The 18460-nt window shown below is 43.2% G+C and overlaps 1 protein-coding gene across 1 annotated transcript in view; it reads right to left on the bottom strand.

Moving 5' to 3' along the window:
• The window catches only part of unc13c (unc-13 homolog C (C. elegans)), a 404470-nt gene extending 386230 nt beyond the window's left edge, over nucleotides 1–18240 (bottom strand). Inside the window, exons 1-2 of the mRNA XM_084408974.1 lie at nucleotides 17792–18240; nucleotides 8030–11595 (exon numbers count right to left, since the gene is read on the bottom strand). Coding sequence (XP_084265100.1) covers nucleotides 8030–11363 — 3334 coding nt within the window. The 5' untranslated portion in view covers nucleotides 11364–11595; nucleotides 17792–18240. The remainder of the gene's footprint in view (nucleotides 1–8029; nucleotides 11596–17791) is intronic.
• Nucleotides 18241–18460: the final 220 nt, after the last annotated feature.

The raw sequence follows: 18460 nt of genomic DNA on the forward strand, positions 1-18460 counted from the left end.
CATAACCGTGCCTAGGTTTGAGTATAACTCTTGAGTCATTAGGCCCAAACTCCACGCACCTCGCGCTCACTGAGAGCGCGTGTAAGTCCCCTATGCGCTTCACTGAAGCGAGAGCCAGAAGAAACACCGTCTTGAAAGACAGGTGTTTAAGATCAATCGTCTGCAAAGGCTCGAATGGGCCACCTTTCATGGCTTCCAGCACCGTAGAAAGGTCCCATACAGGGACTGAGGGAGGTCTGGGAGGATTCAGTCTCTTAGCTCCTCTAAGGAAGCGGATGACTAAATCGTTCCTTCCTATTGACTGACCAAGCGTTGTTCTCGAGAACGCTGCTATAGCCGCCATATAAACTTTGAGCGTGGAAGGGGTCCTGCCCTTATCCAACAGCTCCTGTAGGAAGGATGGGAGTCCCCACAGTCTGGGGGTGACACGCTACGAGCTGCGCACCAGCCGGAAAACACTGACCATTTCGAGGAGTAGAGACGTCGCGTAGACGGAGCTCTAGCCTGCGTGATCGTGTTTAACACTCCCTTTGGGAGGTCAGCGGGTACCCGTTGATGGCCCAAACATGAAGGGACCACAGCTCTGGGTGAGGATGCCAAATCGAGCCGTAGGCCTGAGAGAGGAGGTCTCTCCTCACTGGCACTGGCCATGGGGCAGTGCTCGCTAGCTGCATCATAACTGGGAACCAGGGTTGGTTTTTCCAGAACGGCGCTACGAGCAGCACTGAGCATCCTTCTTCCCTGATCCACTCTATCACCTGAGGCAGGAGAGAGACGGGGGGAAAAGCATAGAGTGGGCGGCGGGGCCGTCTTTTTTCGGTACCAGGAAGTATCTGCTGTATAGCCCTCCTTCGCTCTGAGCTTGAGAGAGAGGCTCTATGGCCCCTTTGCTCAATAGTTTCACAATTTCGGCTCGAAGTAGATGTGCTACTTCTGTTTTCACCGTGGTTTCGACGTGGGCCGTATAGCGGCGAGGGCGTCGGCGAAACTGCAGCGAATAGCCTCTTTTTATAATGTCTAGCACCCACTTCGAAACCCCGGGTAGCCTTGCCCATGCATCTGCACGAATAGCTAGGGGTTGAATGCAAAGCGCACTCCGTTCGCTCAGCGACAGAGGGGCTTCGGTGTGCTGTAACATAAGCGTTGCGCTCATGACATTTGAGGCAGGGGGCGCGCTGATAACAGCGGGCAGATTGCCCGCGCTCGACTCCTCTGCGGTGGTCAACCGAGAGGGGGAGGGCTGGGCGAGTCCCATAGGAACTGTCATGTCTGTGTGTGGATGTGGTCGCGGGATAGCGGGCACATTTACAACACTGAGAGCATTGTCCGCCTGAGCAGAGCGAATGCACGTTGGTTTCGTTTTTACAGAAACCTTGAGACATGCAGAACGTAGTGTTTGTGGGCACTGGGTAGTGGGCATATTTACCACGTTTAATGCGCAATCGATCTGAGTCGATTTCATGTGCGCGAGCCCTGTGTGACGGGCTGTGCTTGTGTGTAGGAATGGGCACTGGGCAGTGGGCATTTTGTCTACACATATAACACCATCGGCCGTGGCCGGGACACCAGAAAATACACTCTTTTTGGGATGTATCTGGGTAGCCATGAAAACGGCATTTGTGTGCAGGCAAGCGGGCAGTGGAACCGGCTTGTTGACTGCGAAAAACACTGGACCAGTCACATTTCTTGGAACTGGACGAGCGATAAGCTTTGGTGGAAGTCCGGCCGCAGCGAGACTTGAACACCGTCGTTTCCCTAGGCGTGCTTGGACGACTTCGGGGCCTCGGGCTTCACCACAATCCTAGGCCGTGGACCACGCGGGGCGGGGCGGCGGCTGGAAGAGCGAGAGCGCGGTCTCGCGCTTCGGGCCTGTCGGCGCTGCGAAGTGGCGGTGGTGGGCGGAGGCTGAGGCTGTGAGCTCTGAGCAGACGGTTTCGCACGGCCTGCTGCAGAACTGGAGCGCTTCGGTAAGAAGTGCTTCATGGCCTGTGACGCTTTCTGTACCTCGGCGAATCTTTCCGTGAAATCCTTGACGGAAGATCCAAAGAGGCCAGCAAGAGAAAGCGGAGCGTCGAGGAACGCGGCGCGCTCGGACTCAGACATCTCGGAGAGCGTTAGCCACAGGTGTCTCTCAGTCATGGTGAGAGAGGCCATGCTCCGTCCTATGGCCTGTGCAGCAGACTTAGTAGCGAGGTCCGTAGCACTTCTTAAGTCTGGCACGCAGATTGCATCTGGTCCTTTCTCGTCCAGCTTTCGGAGGAGATCGGCCTGGAAAATCTGCAGTGTGGCCATGGTGTGCAGCGCTGACGCAGCCTGCCCGGCGGCGGAGAAAGCGCGGTGGAGCAGGGTTGACGTCATGCGGCAAGCTTTTGAGGGTAGCGCCAGCTTAGCGCGCCGTCCAGCGGAGGGCGGGCATAAGTGGGCTGCTATCGCCTCTTCGACCGGCGGCAGCGAATGGTATCCTCTGTTCTTGGCATCGTCAACAGCGGAGAATGCCAGAGAAACAGAAGGGCGCATTCTAGCTGAATAGAACTTAGCGACTTCTTCGTGTAACTCCTAAGAAAAGGCGCTGGTTTGGACGCAGGCGAAGCGCGCTCCCCGGGCAGAAAATACCCATCCAGCCGGTTGTGAGCAGGCTGCTCAGGAGTAGACCACTTGTGCGAGTACGCGCATGAGCTCTGTCTCGATGCTAGTTCTTTTGCCTGACGATGCGTGGGCAGGGGGCGCGAGATCCTCAGAGCTCGCCCAGTCCTCACTGCCTGACGCCAGGATAGAGCAGGAATCATCCTCCCCCGGCGGGGCTTCCTCGTCAGCGTTGTCGACGGCAGACCGCGGCTGCTGTCCGTCAGGAAGAGAAGCTGACGAAGCCGGTGAAGCAGGCGGGCGAACCGGCGAGCTTTGGCGGCTGGGAGAAGGTTCCGGGACCCGCTGAGCACGGCGCTTTTTACGGCGCGGTACCGCGGCGGGCGGGGGTGTAGTCTCGGCGAAAAATGTCAGGCGAGTCCTCAGAGTCGCCATGGGCAATAGCTCGCAATGAGGGCTGCATGATCCTCACCCAGGCAGGAAACGCAGATCACGTGGCGGTCCCCGTCGCTGAGTGTGGCTCTGCACGAGCCGCAGGAAGGCATCTTTAAAAAGACGCTAGCTCTTTTAGAAAGTGTGTGTCGCAGCGGTGAACACACACACAGCACAGAGAGTGAAAGGATATAAGCGCCGGATAGCGCAGCAGGAAGGCAATTGAAGGCGGCGCGGCCAGCGACTTCAGTGACGACTCGTCCCGCTGAAAAGGCTTCCTCAGACGGCGCGGCTTCTCTCCAGATCCAGCGATGCGTGTGCTTCGCTTGAAGGATGAAAAATCAGTTATCAGCTGCCTGCGAGCCGTATTTATAGGCCTAAGCCACGCCTGTTTCGGCGGGACGTGACGCAGCGGGCGCGAAGCGCCCTCATTGGGTCTGACGTCACGCCAGGCCTCGCTCGATAGGCTGCTGCAGTTGCCGCAGAACAGCCAATAGGCGCGCGAGCCGTCTTGCCTATGTCTGTATGCTGCCGCAACACATTATTACAAAATTAAGGATAATTTTTGGCTTCAATATCTCGCGGAAAAAGGATTTTCCCCTAGCGTAAGATACTCTTATGCAGTATGAGAGACCTCTCGTAAGAGAACTGCTAAACAAAGACAAGAACGGACAAATCAGAACACAGACTGAGGGTTATAAATACACAGTGAAACCAAATGGCTTAACATGGAGCAGGTTATACAAATCATTCAAACAATGAGTCACCATAGAAACAACTGGGAACATGCTTTAAACCATAGGAAAAAAAAAGAAAAACAGGAAACAGAGCTACAAACTAAAACTCCAGGAAAACTAAACTGAAACTAAAACTATGCATGACAATATACTATAAATAAAATATCTAAAACTGCATATATATAGTACACATTACAGGTTAACAAGTGCCTAGTCATAAAAGGGAAAGCCCTAAGAAATTAGCACTCTCTTTATATGGTAAAAAATATATATATATGTTTTAATTAAAATTAAATGCTCAACCTGTCCTGCACACCAACTTAGTGTCAGCAGAACTGTCTGTTCCTTCTCTCATTATGCTAGTGCACAGTACAACACAACCCTGCGTCTAAATCACTGCCAGTCCAGTTTAATCAGGTGCTAAATGCACATGGTAGTGATGCAATGCAAGTATTAAAATGAAGTCATTGTGCATTTGGGTCAATGCCATGACGTGCATATTTTTGTGTCCAAGAGCATTATTTCCTTTTAAAATAATTTGATCAATTCATGACATGTATCATTTTATTAAGGTTTGCATATCTCTCTCAACTACTAATAAAATAGCTACTTTCAAGTGAGGGTAGTTTGGTACACTTTCAATGTCAGGTGGTACAACCAATGTAAAACTAAAGAAATGCTATTTTATCATAAAGTTCTTTATTGTTTTTAAATATTACACATAGGTGTCTTCAACTATTATGTACTTGTCACAGCTGGATGAGTTTGAGCAGGATCTATATGCAGCAGTAAAACTTTAATAAACAATAAATCAAAATAACAAACACTCAGGAGATTATTAGCACACAGGAACAGAACAACCAACTTAAATAGACATACCGGTAATAGACATAAGAATGGACAAGGAACTGAACTGAACAGGGAATATATATACAGACTAAATGAGAAATAAGAGTGAAATATGAGTGAAATAAGGGGCAGGTGGACACAATAGGTTGCTAAGGTAACTAACAGGCACACACTAGGAAATGAAGGCTGCATCCAAAATCGCATACTTCCCAACTATATAGTAGGCGAAAAAAAGTAAGTGACAAGAGTAGTATGTCAGAATTCCCAGTACTCATAAAAGAGTAGGCAGAAAGTACCCGGATGAATCTACTACTTCCAGCGAGATTCTGAAGTGTGCATTTTATAGACACTTTACTATCCCAAGAGGCCATGGGAGAGGATTTGTGGAAGGGAGAGAATTAAGGACGTAACTGATGTAGGTAGGTTACATTATAATGTCCGGATTACATTCCTACTACACACATTCATACTATATAGAACATTCTTTTTAGCAGTCACAAAGTAAGTACTTATTCAAAATAAGTACCAACACAAGAAAGTATGTCATTTCGGAAACAGCTTTGGTCAACTAAGGAAGATAGGAAATAAACACAGGAACTGGGAACACATAAAACTAAACCAGAACAAAAACCTGACAATACTCACATAAAACAATTGTTAGGTACGATGTACTTGTCTGTGTTGTTTTGCAAAACTCTTGTGCTGCTATTGAGGTGAGACACAGGTATGGTTAGGACATGGTTGATGGTATGGGTAGGTTTAAGGGTGGGTTAAGGGGTAAGGAAAGGGTCAACAGTGTAATTATGTGTCATTACAAAACTTAATTACAGATGTAAATTGCAGGCATTTTTTTTTTTATTTAATTACAATGTAAAACATATAAGTGCATCGTTTAAAATTATACATTTAAATATTAGTACATGGTAGTTAAAGACACTTAATATAAAGTGGAACTGAGAACGACATAAGGAGCAGATTAAAAATGATCCGGCTGCAAGAGAAGCATATCTTGCAAAAAGAAACGAGAGGTGATGAATCTTGTTTAGTAGTCTCAACTGACTTAAGCTTATGATTCTTTTCGTATCAATATAAAACACGACTCTGTTGTTATTCAATCACAATCGATTACAGTGTATCAAACCAATCCATTGCACTGTAGCCTACTCAAGTTCCTAAGTTTTGAATGTGATTGATTCTGTTTTTTTTTTTATCAATTTACTTTTACCTCAATATAGACTGTTGTGTTGACTTAAACTCTTGTTGTATTTGTATTGTATTTTATATGTAATGTAAGTGAAGAAAAAAATCCAGTATTTAGCATATTCTAGTGCACATAAACACATTGTTCCTGACTTAAAATATGCATTATATCAATTTTGAAAAGATTTTTTTATCCTTTTTTTAAACTTTATTTGTCATTAACCTATTTGCATCATTATCTGATTTGTATAATTCCATCTGTGAATCCCACTCTAAAATAACACAGAGAGCACTGCACCCTACATGCATTTATTCGATGTAAAACATCAAAATGCAATCATTTCTGGAATCCATGTGTTGAATTGTGTGCCAGTGTCAAATCTCATTGTAATGCCTAAAAAATGAATTGATTTGGTTTGTGATTTGTGGCTTGTGTTTTAAGAGAATCAGAATCCCCTTAAGTACACAGAGCATCTGGCTGTTAGCGTGCAGCATGAATGAGCAGCCTAAATACAGTATCCCAACAGTACTCAGCAGTGCGGCGTTGGGTTTGCCGTGTGCTGTGACTGTGATTCTCACATCTAGGTCAAGAGCGTTTTCAGTGTGAGTAAGACTGGGTGGAAATTCCCTTGATTCCTGACTGACTGTAAAAGAGACTGCTTCTGGGAGGTAAATTTTAGAATAGTGTAGAGACATACAGTTGACACAATTTCAGCTGTTTATGTTCATATTAGCATGTATTGTGTAAACTGACTATGAAAACACACGTTTGAGAAACAACCACTGGAAATAAAATAAAATGCTAAAACTGCTAATAAAACATGTTTGCGGTTGTTTAAGGAATATTTCACCCTAGATGAAATTATATATGTGCATATTCAAATGTGGTGCATCACATTATAAGACTTGCAAGAAGAACCAATGCAGGTTGTTGTCATTGACATCAACCCTGGCCTGATCTGAAAATGCACATGAACAAATTGGATTGGAGAGAGCCATGTAAACATCCAAATTGTCTTTTTATGTTCCAAGCTAGAAAAAAAGAAAACTAATCCGGGTGTGGAACGACATGAGTGAGATTAAATAATGAGAAGAATATTATTATATGGGTGAACTAGGAAATAAATGCTTAAATATAAATAACCATGTTGATGTTGATTTGTTTCTCTAAGGGGCTGTTTACACCTGGCCACTTCATGCGTTTTCACAGATCGGATAGCTATCTGATTTATCAAAACGATTCCATTTACACCTGGTCACATAAATGTGTTTTTGCGAAACGGATTTAAATCCGATCTTCAATTCCCGCGCTATATGCAGATTTACTGGAGTGCACGTCACCAAAAGCAACAGATATGAACTGCATTTTATTGATCATCAGCTAAAATTTCTAAATCAAAGTCCGCAATAAGAGAGAGCAGCAACAGCCCTGGTAAGATCATTTCGTTTCTTTACTTTTAATGATGATGATTGTGTGTTAAGCGTCTGCGACTTACTTTCACTTTGATTTGCGATAGTTTGCACGTTGGCTTAATGAAGAGATGCTCAGCTTCTCATCTGCGGTGATGCGTGTTCCAGTAGCGTCATCATATCTGGCTATAACATTACATATAGCATATAACACTCTCACACGTTTATTTTTTTAGCATTTCTGGGAGGAGTACAATTTGCATATGTGGTTTCAACAACCAGATGCATTTACACTTGTCCAGTTTCGTCTGGAATGTGGCCCAGACCACCTCCTGAAGTGGTTTGAGCGATCGGATTCAAATCCGTCTCGAATGCGTTTTGGAGGGCGTTTACACCTGGTCTTTTCACGATCGGATAGCTATCCGATCTGAGAAAACGCATGAAGTGGCCAGGTGTAAACAGCCCCTAAGATTAATGAAGGCCACAAAATTTGAAGTACACTTTCACCTGAACACTGATATGCTGGACAACCACACACATAAACACAAAATCAAACGCCAATTCTAACCACTCAACATCAAAATCTAGTAATCATCATCCTGTCCATCAGAAAAACCCTTCAATAGTGTCTGGGTATTCAACCAAGACCTGAGAAAGACATAATTTATGGACAATGGTGGATCTCAAATGACTCAATCAATGGCTCAATGACCGAAACCTAGACTAATATCATTCAAGAAACAAATTTAAACAACTATAATGTATAAGCAATTCTGTACAGTTAGCATATAAAATACAAATAACTGGTTGGATCGTACCTCCTGCCAGGATCTGCTGTTCCAGCTCAGCCATCTGCTTCCTGTAAGCTCTCAGTGCTGCCTCTTTGAAGGTGGGACGTATCCTTTTTTTGGGTGGTGTTTCCTGCATAGGAACCTCTGTAACGTTTTTGTTCTCGTCCTCTTGTTCTACAGTCTTTTCTACCTCATCTGCTCCCTTCGTTTCTGATGTTTCTTGAACCTCCTGCACCTCCTCTTTGCCTTCCTCCTGTTTTTCAATCTCTGCTTCTGGTTCCCCGGTTTCTTCCACATAATCCACCAGACTCACCTCATATTCTGCTGTGTCTTCAGTCATGGGATTGTCATCATACTCCTCACTGAATTCCTCATCATATTGTTCATCAAGACTGCAGTCATATTCCAACACAAGGTTACCATCTTGAGAGATGTCATATTCTTGCGAGACATTGTATTCCTCTTCTTGGTACTGTTCCTCAGCCTCGTTGGCATTTGTTCTGTTTTCCAAATTGGCTAGCACTTGTTCCATCACCTCAACATAATGTGTCTCATTGTCAACAGGTTGTTCAGTAGATTGATCTTCATCTTCTGCCTTGTAATAGAAAGGTTCTGTGTAGACGTCAGAGTCAATGGTTGTGCTGGAGCTGTTCGCTGTGGACTGGGACATGGTTCTGAACCTGCCCATGAATGAGGTGTTGCTTGGTTCTTCAGCCGGGGCGCTGGTACTTTGGGGAGCTTTATTCCATACAAAATCCAAAGCTGACTTTGCTCTTTGCAGGGTGGATCCAAAACCTCCAAAGCCAAAGGATTTTTCACTGAGGTCTATGCTAAGCCTGCTACTCCATGATTTGGGGACGTCCTCCACCTTCTCATTTCTGATCTCACTCTGGCTCCGGTACATGGCTGAAGATTTCTGGCTCTGCTGGAGGTGGTTCACATCTTGCCGCTGCAAAGTTTGTGGAGCTGATTCAGGCTTAGCTTGGATCTTCTTGGTCTTGGGCTTCTTTTCAGGTTGCGGTTCAGCCACAGGTCTAGGTACTGGTTTTGCTATGGGTTCAATCACAACCTCTGGCTCTGGCTCTGGTTCTGGCTCTGGTTCTGGTTCTGGGTCTGGTTCTCGCTGTGCCATTTGTTCTGGCTCTGGTTCTGGCTCTGGCTCTGGTTCTGGTTCTGGCTCAAGATCTAGCTCAGGTTCTAAAAATTCAGGTTCAATATCTATATCTTGGTATTGGCCTGTCTCAGGAGTGCTATCTAGTGTCAGAAAGGTCTCACCTTCAAATTGTAAATCAACCTCAAGGCATTTAGTAATTTTCTCAGGGAAACCAGGGTTAGCTGCAGGGTCAAAGGGACTACTGATCTCAGAGATTATGTTCTGCTCAGTTGAAGCGTCCAAACCTGAATCAGTACCTTGTTCAAGGTGATGCCAATCTTTCCATGGTGAGAGGTCACCCTGCAGCGACAGCTGAGAGCCACTGTAATGGCTCCTGTCCCCTGATATACAAACAAGACCATTACTCACACCACTGTCAATTGTCTCAGTGGTTTCAACTTCATTATGCTCCACATATGGTCGTTCTTGGCTCAGAGTTTGACTAGGAGGAGTAGCGTACCAGGAGGATGCCATGTCTTCTTGCTTCCGTTGCCAAAGTTCCTGATCTGAGGAAGAAAGCAAGGAGCAGCCATTGACTCTGCTGAAATACTGACTCTCTGAGAAATCCTCAGAGTAAGACTGGCAAAGTTTAGAGCAGTCAGATTCAGACCGACTGAGTTTGGGAGTGGAGTAGTCGCTTTGAGAAAGCCATCCAGGTGTTATGTCAGAATAGTAGGACTTACTTTGTTTGTCATGGTCATCATAGGCTGTATTATCCGCATAGTGCACAGAGTAGGCCGAGTCATCAGCCATCCTTCGGTGATCGTGAGACTTTTTTTTGTCAGATTTACTTTTTGGGGGTGGTTTGGACACAATTGCATATTTGTTCTTGTTTAATTCATCAAGCTCTTTGTCGCTTTCCATGGAGTCCCAGTCATCACTTTCAGCCTTGTCTTTGGCTGAGAACTTGATGTCCATGCTTTCATACGTCTGAGAGGAAGCCATTGGCTTGTCTCTCTTTTCTTTTGAATCATGTACTAGACTATCAGTTGAGATGGATATTCCAGTTCCTTTAAGCTTATAACACTTTTTCAAAACTAAATCCCTGTCTTGTGGGCTTGAAAATATAACTACAATTGGTCGAGGTTTAGCATTGTAACATTCTCTTTGTTGCCCTAGTCGATGGGCCAGTTCAATTTTAAATGTCTTGCGTGCTTCGGCAAACCCCATTTTCTCTTTCAGGATTTGATAAATAAGCTCTTCTGTTTTTTCATACTTCTCCTCAGGCACATTTAGAAATCTCAGAGCAGCTTTGTTGGTCTGTTGGCTAATCTGTTTGATGTAATCATGGATGTCTCGAGTCTCACGTCTGGACTGCACAAAACCTGTTCGGAGCTGCTCAATTTCACTCTGCACCACCTCCACGCTGCTGGAGATCTCATCAATGGAGCTTTTGAGGGCGTTAACGTGCCCTCGCAGCTCTGAGAGCTCAGACTCAATCTGACTGATTCCCTGAAGTTCTTTGAAGATCATCTCCATCACATCCTGAGTCTGACTGATACATCCCGTCGAGCTGGATCCTGGCTCTAGGGTAGTGGTTTTCTGCTGTCGGCCAGCCCGGTCTAGAGATTTGCTTCTGATGCCAAGAGTCTTTCTCCAGTTGCTGGCCTCTGAGTCTGAGGACACACATTCTTGGCTCTTCTTCCATTTCCTCAGCTTTTTCAGAGCGCCCAATCGAAGAGTTTGGAGACTGCTGCGCTCTCCCCGCTCTCCCTCCGAGCTGCCATCAGAGGGCGCTAAACTAATCAAACTCTTCCTGTTCCTTCTTACTGGCATTGTATAAGCTTTTTGTTCATCGAATCTATGGACAAGTTTTGCCTCGTTTAGAGAGTCAGAGTAATCACTATCAATTGACAAGACCTCATGAAATTCATTATTGTTCAGAAAGAGGGCATTTTTTGGCAGACCATTGGCAATTGCTACACGGTAACTGAATGTTGGCGAGAGAGAAGAACAGTCGTTTTTTCCATCATCCTCCTCAAGAGATATATTGCGTGCCGACGAGCATTTGGAGATTTTTTTAACTGTGCTTTTCAGTGTGGTTGAGAACGTTGGGTTCCGTGCTTGCAGGTCAGGGGACGTTTTCGGTTCTTTTTTGTTTTCGCTGCTCTCTTTCTTCTTTGTGGCAGGTGCCAGTTTCTTTGTAAACATTCCTTTGCAAATCTTTACGATGTAAGACGATAGCTTCTTGAAATGGGCAGAAACCATGGAGGGCGATGTTTCAGCAGTTTTGCACTCTGGTGGATGCAGTGAAGCAAAATTGGTCTCAAATCCAGTGGTGCTCAACGGGAAACACGCAGACACTTGAAAATTCAACCCTGAGGTATAAGAGGGTCTAGAAAAGAAGTGACCTCAGATGTGGTTGTGCTGAGAAGAAATGGTTGCACATCCTCAGCGAGGGAAATATTCAAGGATGTTCTTCAGAAGAGGCCTCATATCTCTGAAAAAAGAAAAAGAAAAACATATTATCAGTTAGTTTGCACTGAAGGTCAATATGTAAAATGCATAACGTTACACTGTATGTACTGCACGATGAATCACTGAGCAATTCTTCTACAGCTCCAATTTAATAGGCCGTTTCTCATGAGGCTGTCAAATCCAATTCAGCTGAGCTAGACATGTCACGTTTTGTGAGTATTGAGGGAACCTTCTTATTTACACAAAAACCAGAGCAGACTCTGGGCCACAATAGTATTGTTTTGGAGAGCCCTAAACATCCTAACATGAATGCCTGTGTTTATATTATTGTACAAATCTATGCATTCCTAACAACAAGCTTCAAAATTAGAAAAACGCAGTTTGTTAGCTGTATCATGATCATTGACGTGTCTGTTTGGTATGGCAATATAACCATTAATCATCAAGTTATACCGCTGTAAACTGGCATTTGCCACATGTGGTATCCCAATAATCCCTACTACAGGCAAGGTACCTACATAATGAGCACAGCTGAACAGTGCAGTTCAAATGCACTAGAAAACACAATATGATTATTAACCTGAACAATAAACTCAATTGTAAAGGACAAGACCCTCTATGCAATGGGAAAAAAATGGCATATGTTTGAAAATCAATAATTCAGACAAGAATGGTTTTGTCTGGAAGCTCATGTTATTCATAAATGGAGGTAAAAGGTGAGTAATAAAGTCATTATGCATCACTCCACTAAAGGCTCCACTTGTTACATCTAATTAGATCAAGTTAAAAAAAATCTATAGTTATACATGTTAATTTATAAATATCTGTCAGTGAAAATAGCAACACAAACACAGCAATAGTCCTCTGTATAGAATTAGATAGCACATTTGACCTATAATACAGAACAGACCAGCCTGTGTGTGTGTGTGTGTGTGTGTGTGTGTGTGTGTGTGTGTGTGTGTGTGTGCACGCGCATGTGTTGATGGCATTGTTGACAGTGTTGTGAGTCAGGCACCTTGATGTTTACAGACCTCTCTCTCTCTCTCTCTCTCTCTCTCTCTCTCTCTCTCTCTCTCTCTCTCTCTCTCTCTCTCTCTCTCTCTCTCACTCACTCACTCACTCACTCACTCACACACACACTTTCTAAAGCAGCTTTCACTTCACAAATGTAATTATAACCAAACAAAGCTTATACACTCACTCAAATATTATTGATCCAATCACACATAATTTGACCATCAGTACTTTTGTCTTGTTTTTGACAAAAAAATATCTAAACATCCTTAAAACAAGATATGTATGCTTATCATGTAACATTATGTAAATAAGATTAAAAAAAGGCTTATTTTTTAGAGAATTTTGAGGTTTAATTTGTCCCCCGCTGGTGAAAACAATCCCGTTTTTTCTTCTTGTTTTAATCATAAATCTCAATATATTTTATTAGATTTATGCATAGCCCAAGAAGAAAAACTGCAAAACATTTTAATTTCAAGATCATTTCAAGATCAAAATTCTTTGAAAACATCTTATCCGATCTGTAATATGTTTCTAAAAACAAGACATATTTTTTTATTAAAAAAAAGGTTACTTTCTGCAGTGCTCACTCCTTACACTAAAATTACCTTTATCATATAAATAAAGTTTTTAAGGACCATTAAGATTTTTTGCATAATTTTTCATGAAAATAAATAGTCTTTCTGTAAAAAAAAAAAAAACACCTGAATTGTCTTGAAAATGTCACAATTAAAAAAAATTGTACAATTGGTTTTCTTTTGATTTTAAGCATAAATTTTGAAAAACTATAGGATAAAATTCACTCATCTGCCACACATACTGTCTATTCAACACAACCAAACCACTCAATAACAGACGCTAGAACATGGAAGCCAAATGTCACAATCACCAGACTCTCTGTTTCTTTTAATTAAACTAAGTATTTGGCTGGTAAAACTCCAGCATCCGGCATGATTAAGACTTTGGCCCTAATGATATTTCTCAAGTTAATTTCTGATGTCCACTCAGAAAAAGTTTAAACTGTGCAGTGGAAGCAAATGCTGAGACCAGAGGTTTCTAATTTCCTTTTCCAATTAATTTATTAGCTCTTCTGTGATTAATGGCTAAAATCACTGTCTCTTTATTAAGCTATTACAGCATTACAGAGCTCAATCAGTCAATCTACTGAAAAATACAGATGAGATGATTAAATCTGATTAGAGTAACCGCAGTATTTCCACCACACCCCCAGCAGGTAATCAACTTCTAATTTACAGTGCTAATCAAATTTCACTGGATATGGTGTAAATGAAACATATGTTTTTGAAACATGAACTGAAATTCATGTTGATTCAGAGTCACATTATTTGGATAGCTAATGACAAATAAGTGTTTCTGCCTAACAAACTTATCTGCATACCCTAATTGAACAAATGTATGTGACACCACCTACAAATGAACACATCTTGCTATTTGAGCTACACCATAAAATCAAGCATACAGCCATGCAATTATTTCAAAATGACTTTGTGCACAAAGCGAGGTCTATAAAGATATGGTTTACTGACTCTGGTGTGGAAGAACTGAACTGATTCACTAATGCTCTCATGTCTGAATTCTGAAAGGGAGCAAAACCCTGCATACATGATCCAAGATCTTGTGGAAAGAAGAGTTAAGAAGAGTTAAGCTCTTAGAGATGACCAACACCCTACTTATGCCAATGGTTATGATTGTTGATCAACTCAACAATTTCTCAACAAATGATCTCAGCTGCTATCGACATTCATTTTATAGCTCTATACCCAGCCAGCAATGACACGTGGGGCCCAGATGGGTTAACTACGGGTTCCATGGGTACTGTGTGGGCATGGGCTTTGGCTGGGTGAAATCAGTGGGTCCCATGTAGGTTTTGTAGTACGAGTCCCACATAGGAAGCCCATATGAGCTGATTACATGGGCCCCATAAGGGACAGGCATGGGCCAAGTGGGCATGGGTTTGAACTGGGAACACATATATGGGTCCTGCATGGTACATTTATGGGCAAAGTGGCCATGGGTTTGAACTGGGAACACATATATGGGTCCTGCATGGTACATTTATGGGCAAAGTGGGCATGGGTTTGAACTGGGATAATATATATAAAAATATATTTTTGATTTATTTACCAGTATGTTGTGACATTTAAATAGTTTTTTAAAGATTATGTTTGTTGTTCGATGTAATAATTTTGTATTAATGTATTTTTTGGAGAGATGTTTTTTTTCAGAGATTTTTTTTAAATTAAAATATATTTTTGATTTGTTTACCGGTATGTTGTTGTGACGACCACAAAAGTGTTGTATTTGTGTTTTAAGAATATTCACAATTATTGTCTTTTATTTGAAACAAGTGATTGTATTTTTTTTTTTTTTAAACAAGTATCCCAATAGGGGTTATGCGGAACGCCCAACGTTCGAACCGGAAAACAGGTATAAACATTTCCGGTTTGCATTACCGTACGCATCTGCAGCGGTAGATGATCTCTGAGGTAACTTATTTTGCGCTTTTTTTAGAATAAAATTCTTATTTCTGTTTTAATTAAAATGTCACGAATGCTTAAGTATCAGAAAAAGTTTTTTTAGAAAAAAAATAAAATGCAGTCTTCATTTGATTGTTTTAATCGTCTCCTCGTTTCTCTCCTGTTTTACAGGAATTAATCTGTTATCCACGGTGCCGTTGCTACGGTACCTGTTACATTTTGACATTTAAATTGTTTTTTAAAGATTATTTTTGTTGTTCAATTTAACAATATATTTCTTGCAGTTCAAAGCGTCAAGTGTCTTGTATTTATCTTGGACTTATATTCATTCCTCATTTTTAGTTTTTCTTAGATTGTTTCCTTAAACCACTTGGCATGGTTGGGCTTAGATAGGCCTTGCATGAATTGCCCAGTTAGGACCCACATAAGATCCTTACAGAGCCCACTTTAAGCCCATAGGGGCATTCACGGTTGAATCCTGGTGCAAGCCCACTTTAAACCCCTTTAGGCAGGTGGGGCCCAAATGGGTCTGACATGAATTACCCAGTTAAGACCCACATAAGACCATTACAGGTCCCACTTAAAACCCATCTGGGCATCCACGGCTGGCCCCCGTGTGGATCCCGGGTGCAAGCCCATTTTAAACGCCCTTTAAGCAGGTGGGGCCCAAATGGGTCTGTCATGAATTGCCCGGTTAAGATCCCACATAACACCCTTATAGATCCCTTTTAAAGCCCATCTGGGCATCCACGGCTGGACCCATACACAAAAGAATTATATTTGAAATATATTTTCTGGATATGTTTTGGAATATATGCAAATATTTGAAATTGGCCCAATAAATATATTTCATACTTATATTTCATATATTTTTGTTATATTTCAGAATATATTTCAATGTATTTGAAATATATGCCACATATATTTTTGACACTTTTGGGGACCCGTACAGAAAAAAATACATTGAAATATATTCTGAAATATAACAAAAATATATGAAATATAAGTATGAAATATATTTATTGGGCCAATTTCAAATATGTGCATATATTCCAAAACATATCCAGAAAATATATTTCTTTTGTGTATGGGGATCCTGGGTGCAAACCCACTTTAAACCCCTTTGGGTAGGTGGGGCCCCAATGGGTCTGGCATGAATTGCCCAGTTAGGACCCACATAAGACTCTTACAGAGCCCATTTAAAGCCCATCTGGGTAGCCATGGTTGGATCCCGGGTGCAAGCCCACTTTAGACCCATTTGGGCAGGTGGGGCCCAAATGTGTCTGACATGAATTGCCCAATTAAGACCCATGCAGTACCCTTACAGGTCCCACTTTTAGTATGTCTGGGCTTCCACGGCTTGCCCCAATGTGGATCCCGGGTGCAAGCCCATAATGGGGCCCACATTTGCCGCCCATGAAGCCCTCATCTGGGCCCCACATGTCATTGCTGGCTGGGTATGCTTCTTATTAACTAATTTGTATCTATTTTTATTTAATCTAAGCAGTTTAACAAGGTTTTTTAACCTCTGAGCAATAACATTTCATTTTCCAGTTCCACAAGTTAGAATACAAATTCATGTGAATTGTGCTATTCATGTAAACTGTGCAATTCACAACAGCCAAACCTCATACCAACTTTATGCAGATCCACGTGTGGAAAATGGGTTTCAGAAAACTGATTTCACTATCCAAATGAACGGAACTATAAAGTGAAACTGACTCGGGTCGTCGCCAAATTCCTGATTGTGAAAGTGCCCTCTGAGGTATATGAATTTATTTATAATAAATTTCTGTCATTTATTAGTTTAGTTAATGTATTATGTAGCTGCTCCAAATCATTGCGCTTGACAGCGTGTTGTTGAATGCTTCATAAAGACAGGCAGCTCATTAGCTACTCTCGCTTTCTCTCTCCCGAGGAAAGACGATCTCATGTGTGGCCGGCGGTGAGCTTGAGATGCAAAAGACATGGATTATCGATCCGATGTAGACGCAGGGCTCTGACCCCATACCTCACATACAGACACTCCTCTGACAACCTCAGCCCCTCATGCATATTTAAAATAGAGAGAGAGGGACGAGAGACAACTAGAGAGTGAAAAAGAGCCCCACCCACTAACACAATTACAATCCGTTGCTCATCTCACATTCAGTCATTACCCCGCTAAACCTCGGCATTCACAGATCCCTGTCCGCATACGCTCTTTAAACCTTAAAATCGCATTCATTTTAAACATGAGCACGGCTGACTTTGATGCCCCTTGACCGAGAACATGCTGGATATCACTTCACATCAGGGCTTCTGTCCTGGCATGCATGCATGCATGCATTAAACAAACGCTGAGCGCGATGCATGCACTCAGTGCAAGCTTTAGCCGAGAAACGCAACAAATCAGAGCTGCGGGGATTTGAAAGCTCTCTCGATGATAATCCAGCGAGTGCTTCAATCATCCCTCTCTGCCCGCGAGAACATGCCACCAGATGTTAATCAGAGAGAAATGCGCTGATAGCAACAACGGGCTGAAAGCATCGGACGTACCCCCCGCCCCCTCTTCCCAGAACAACGCACAAAGTCTAATGACAGAATGTTAAAAAGTGATCCACGGATGCATGCACACATGATGCAGCAAGCAAATGCATTATTCGTTCAAGTGCATTTTAAGGTTCAAGATGCAACAGCTTAACTTAGTGAAGTAGACATACATACCCTCTCCGACAGCGCGTAAAATCCATCCACTACAGCACAGGAGCATCCAATGAACTCTTAAACGTCCTGCTGTGAAGCACAGAGCATCCTATGACATCGGAAAAGCCCTCAGTTCCACGTTCTGCTCTCTCCACGATCCATTCCTCCTTCGTCGCCTGCTGCAGCGGCTTTGCTCAACTCAACCTTGGAATGAAGTCTGGCACGGCGGGCGCATGCTGTTGCAAATCACGGAAGGATCCTGGGTAAAAATCCCCTCCTCTCCGTCAGGCTCTCCCAGACGGAAGTCGCAGTGCTCCGCTGGGCAGCAGACGGTGTGTCTGGGATGGTGAAAGCCCCCTGTCTGGATGAACGCGTGTGCGTGTGTGAATGTGTGCTGAGAGAGAGTACGAGAAGCCCTTAGAGGAGTGCAGCCCTGAGCCTCTCTCTCGCTCACACAGAAAGAAACGCACAAAGCCGGTGCTGCGATTCACAGACCTGCACACGTGACGAGAGAGAGAGAGAGAGAGACAGAGAGAGAGAGAGGAGGATGGGAAGGGATGAGACGCACAACAGGAAGGCGGGTTGAATGTGTGTGTAAGTGTAACAGAATCTAAGATTGGCTTGCAGCTATTAAACCTGCACTCAACATCTTGCACTCTTTCTCTCATTCAGTCCATTTCATTCATCCTT

The sequence above is a fragment of the Rutilus rutilus genome (assembly GCF_951802725.1).
Source record: "Rutilus rutilus genome assembly, chromosome: 5".
Lineage (NCBI taxonomy): Eukaryota > Metazoa > Chordata > Actinopteri > Cypriniformes > Leuciscidae > Rutilus > Rutilus rutilus.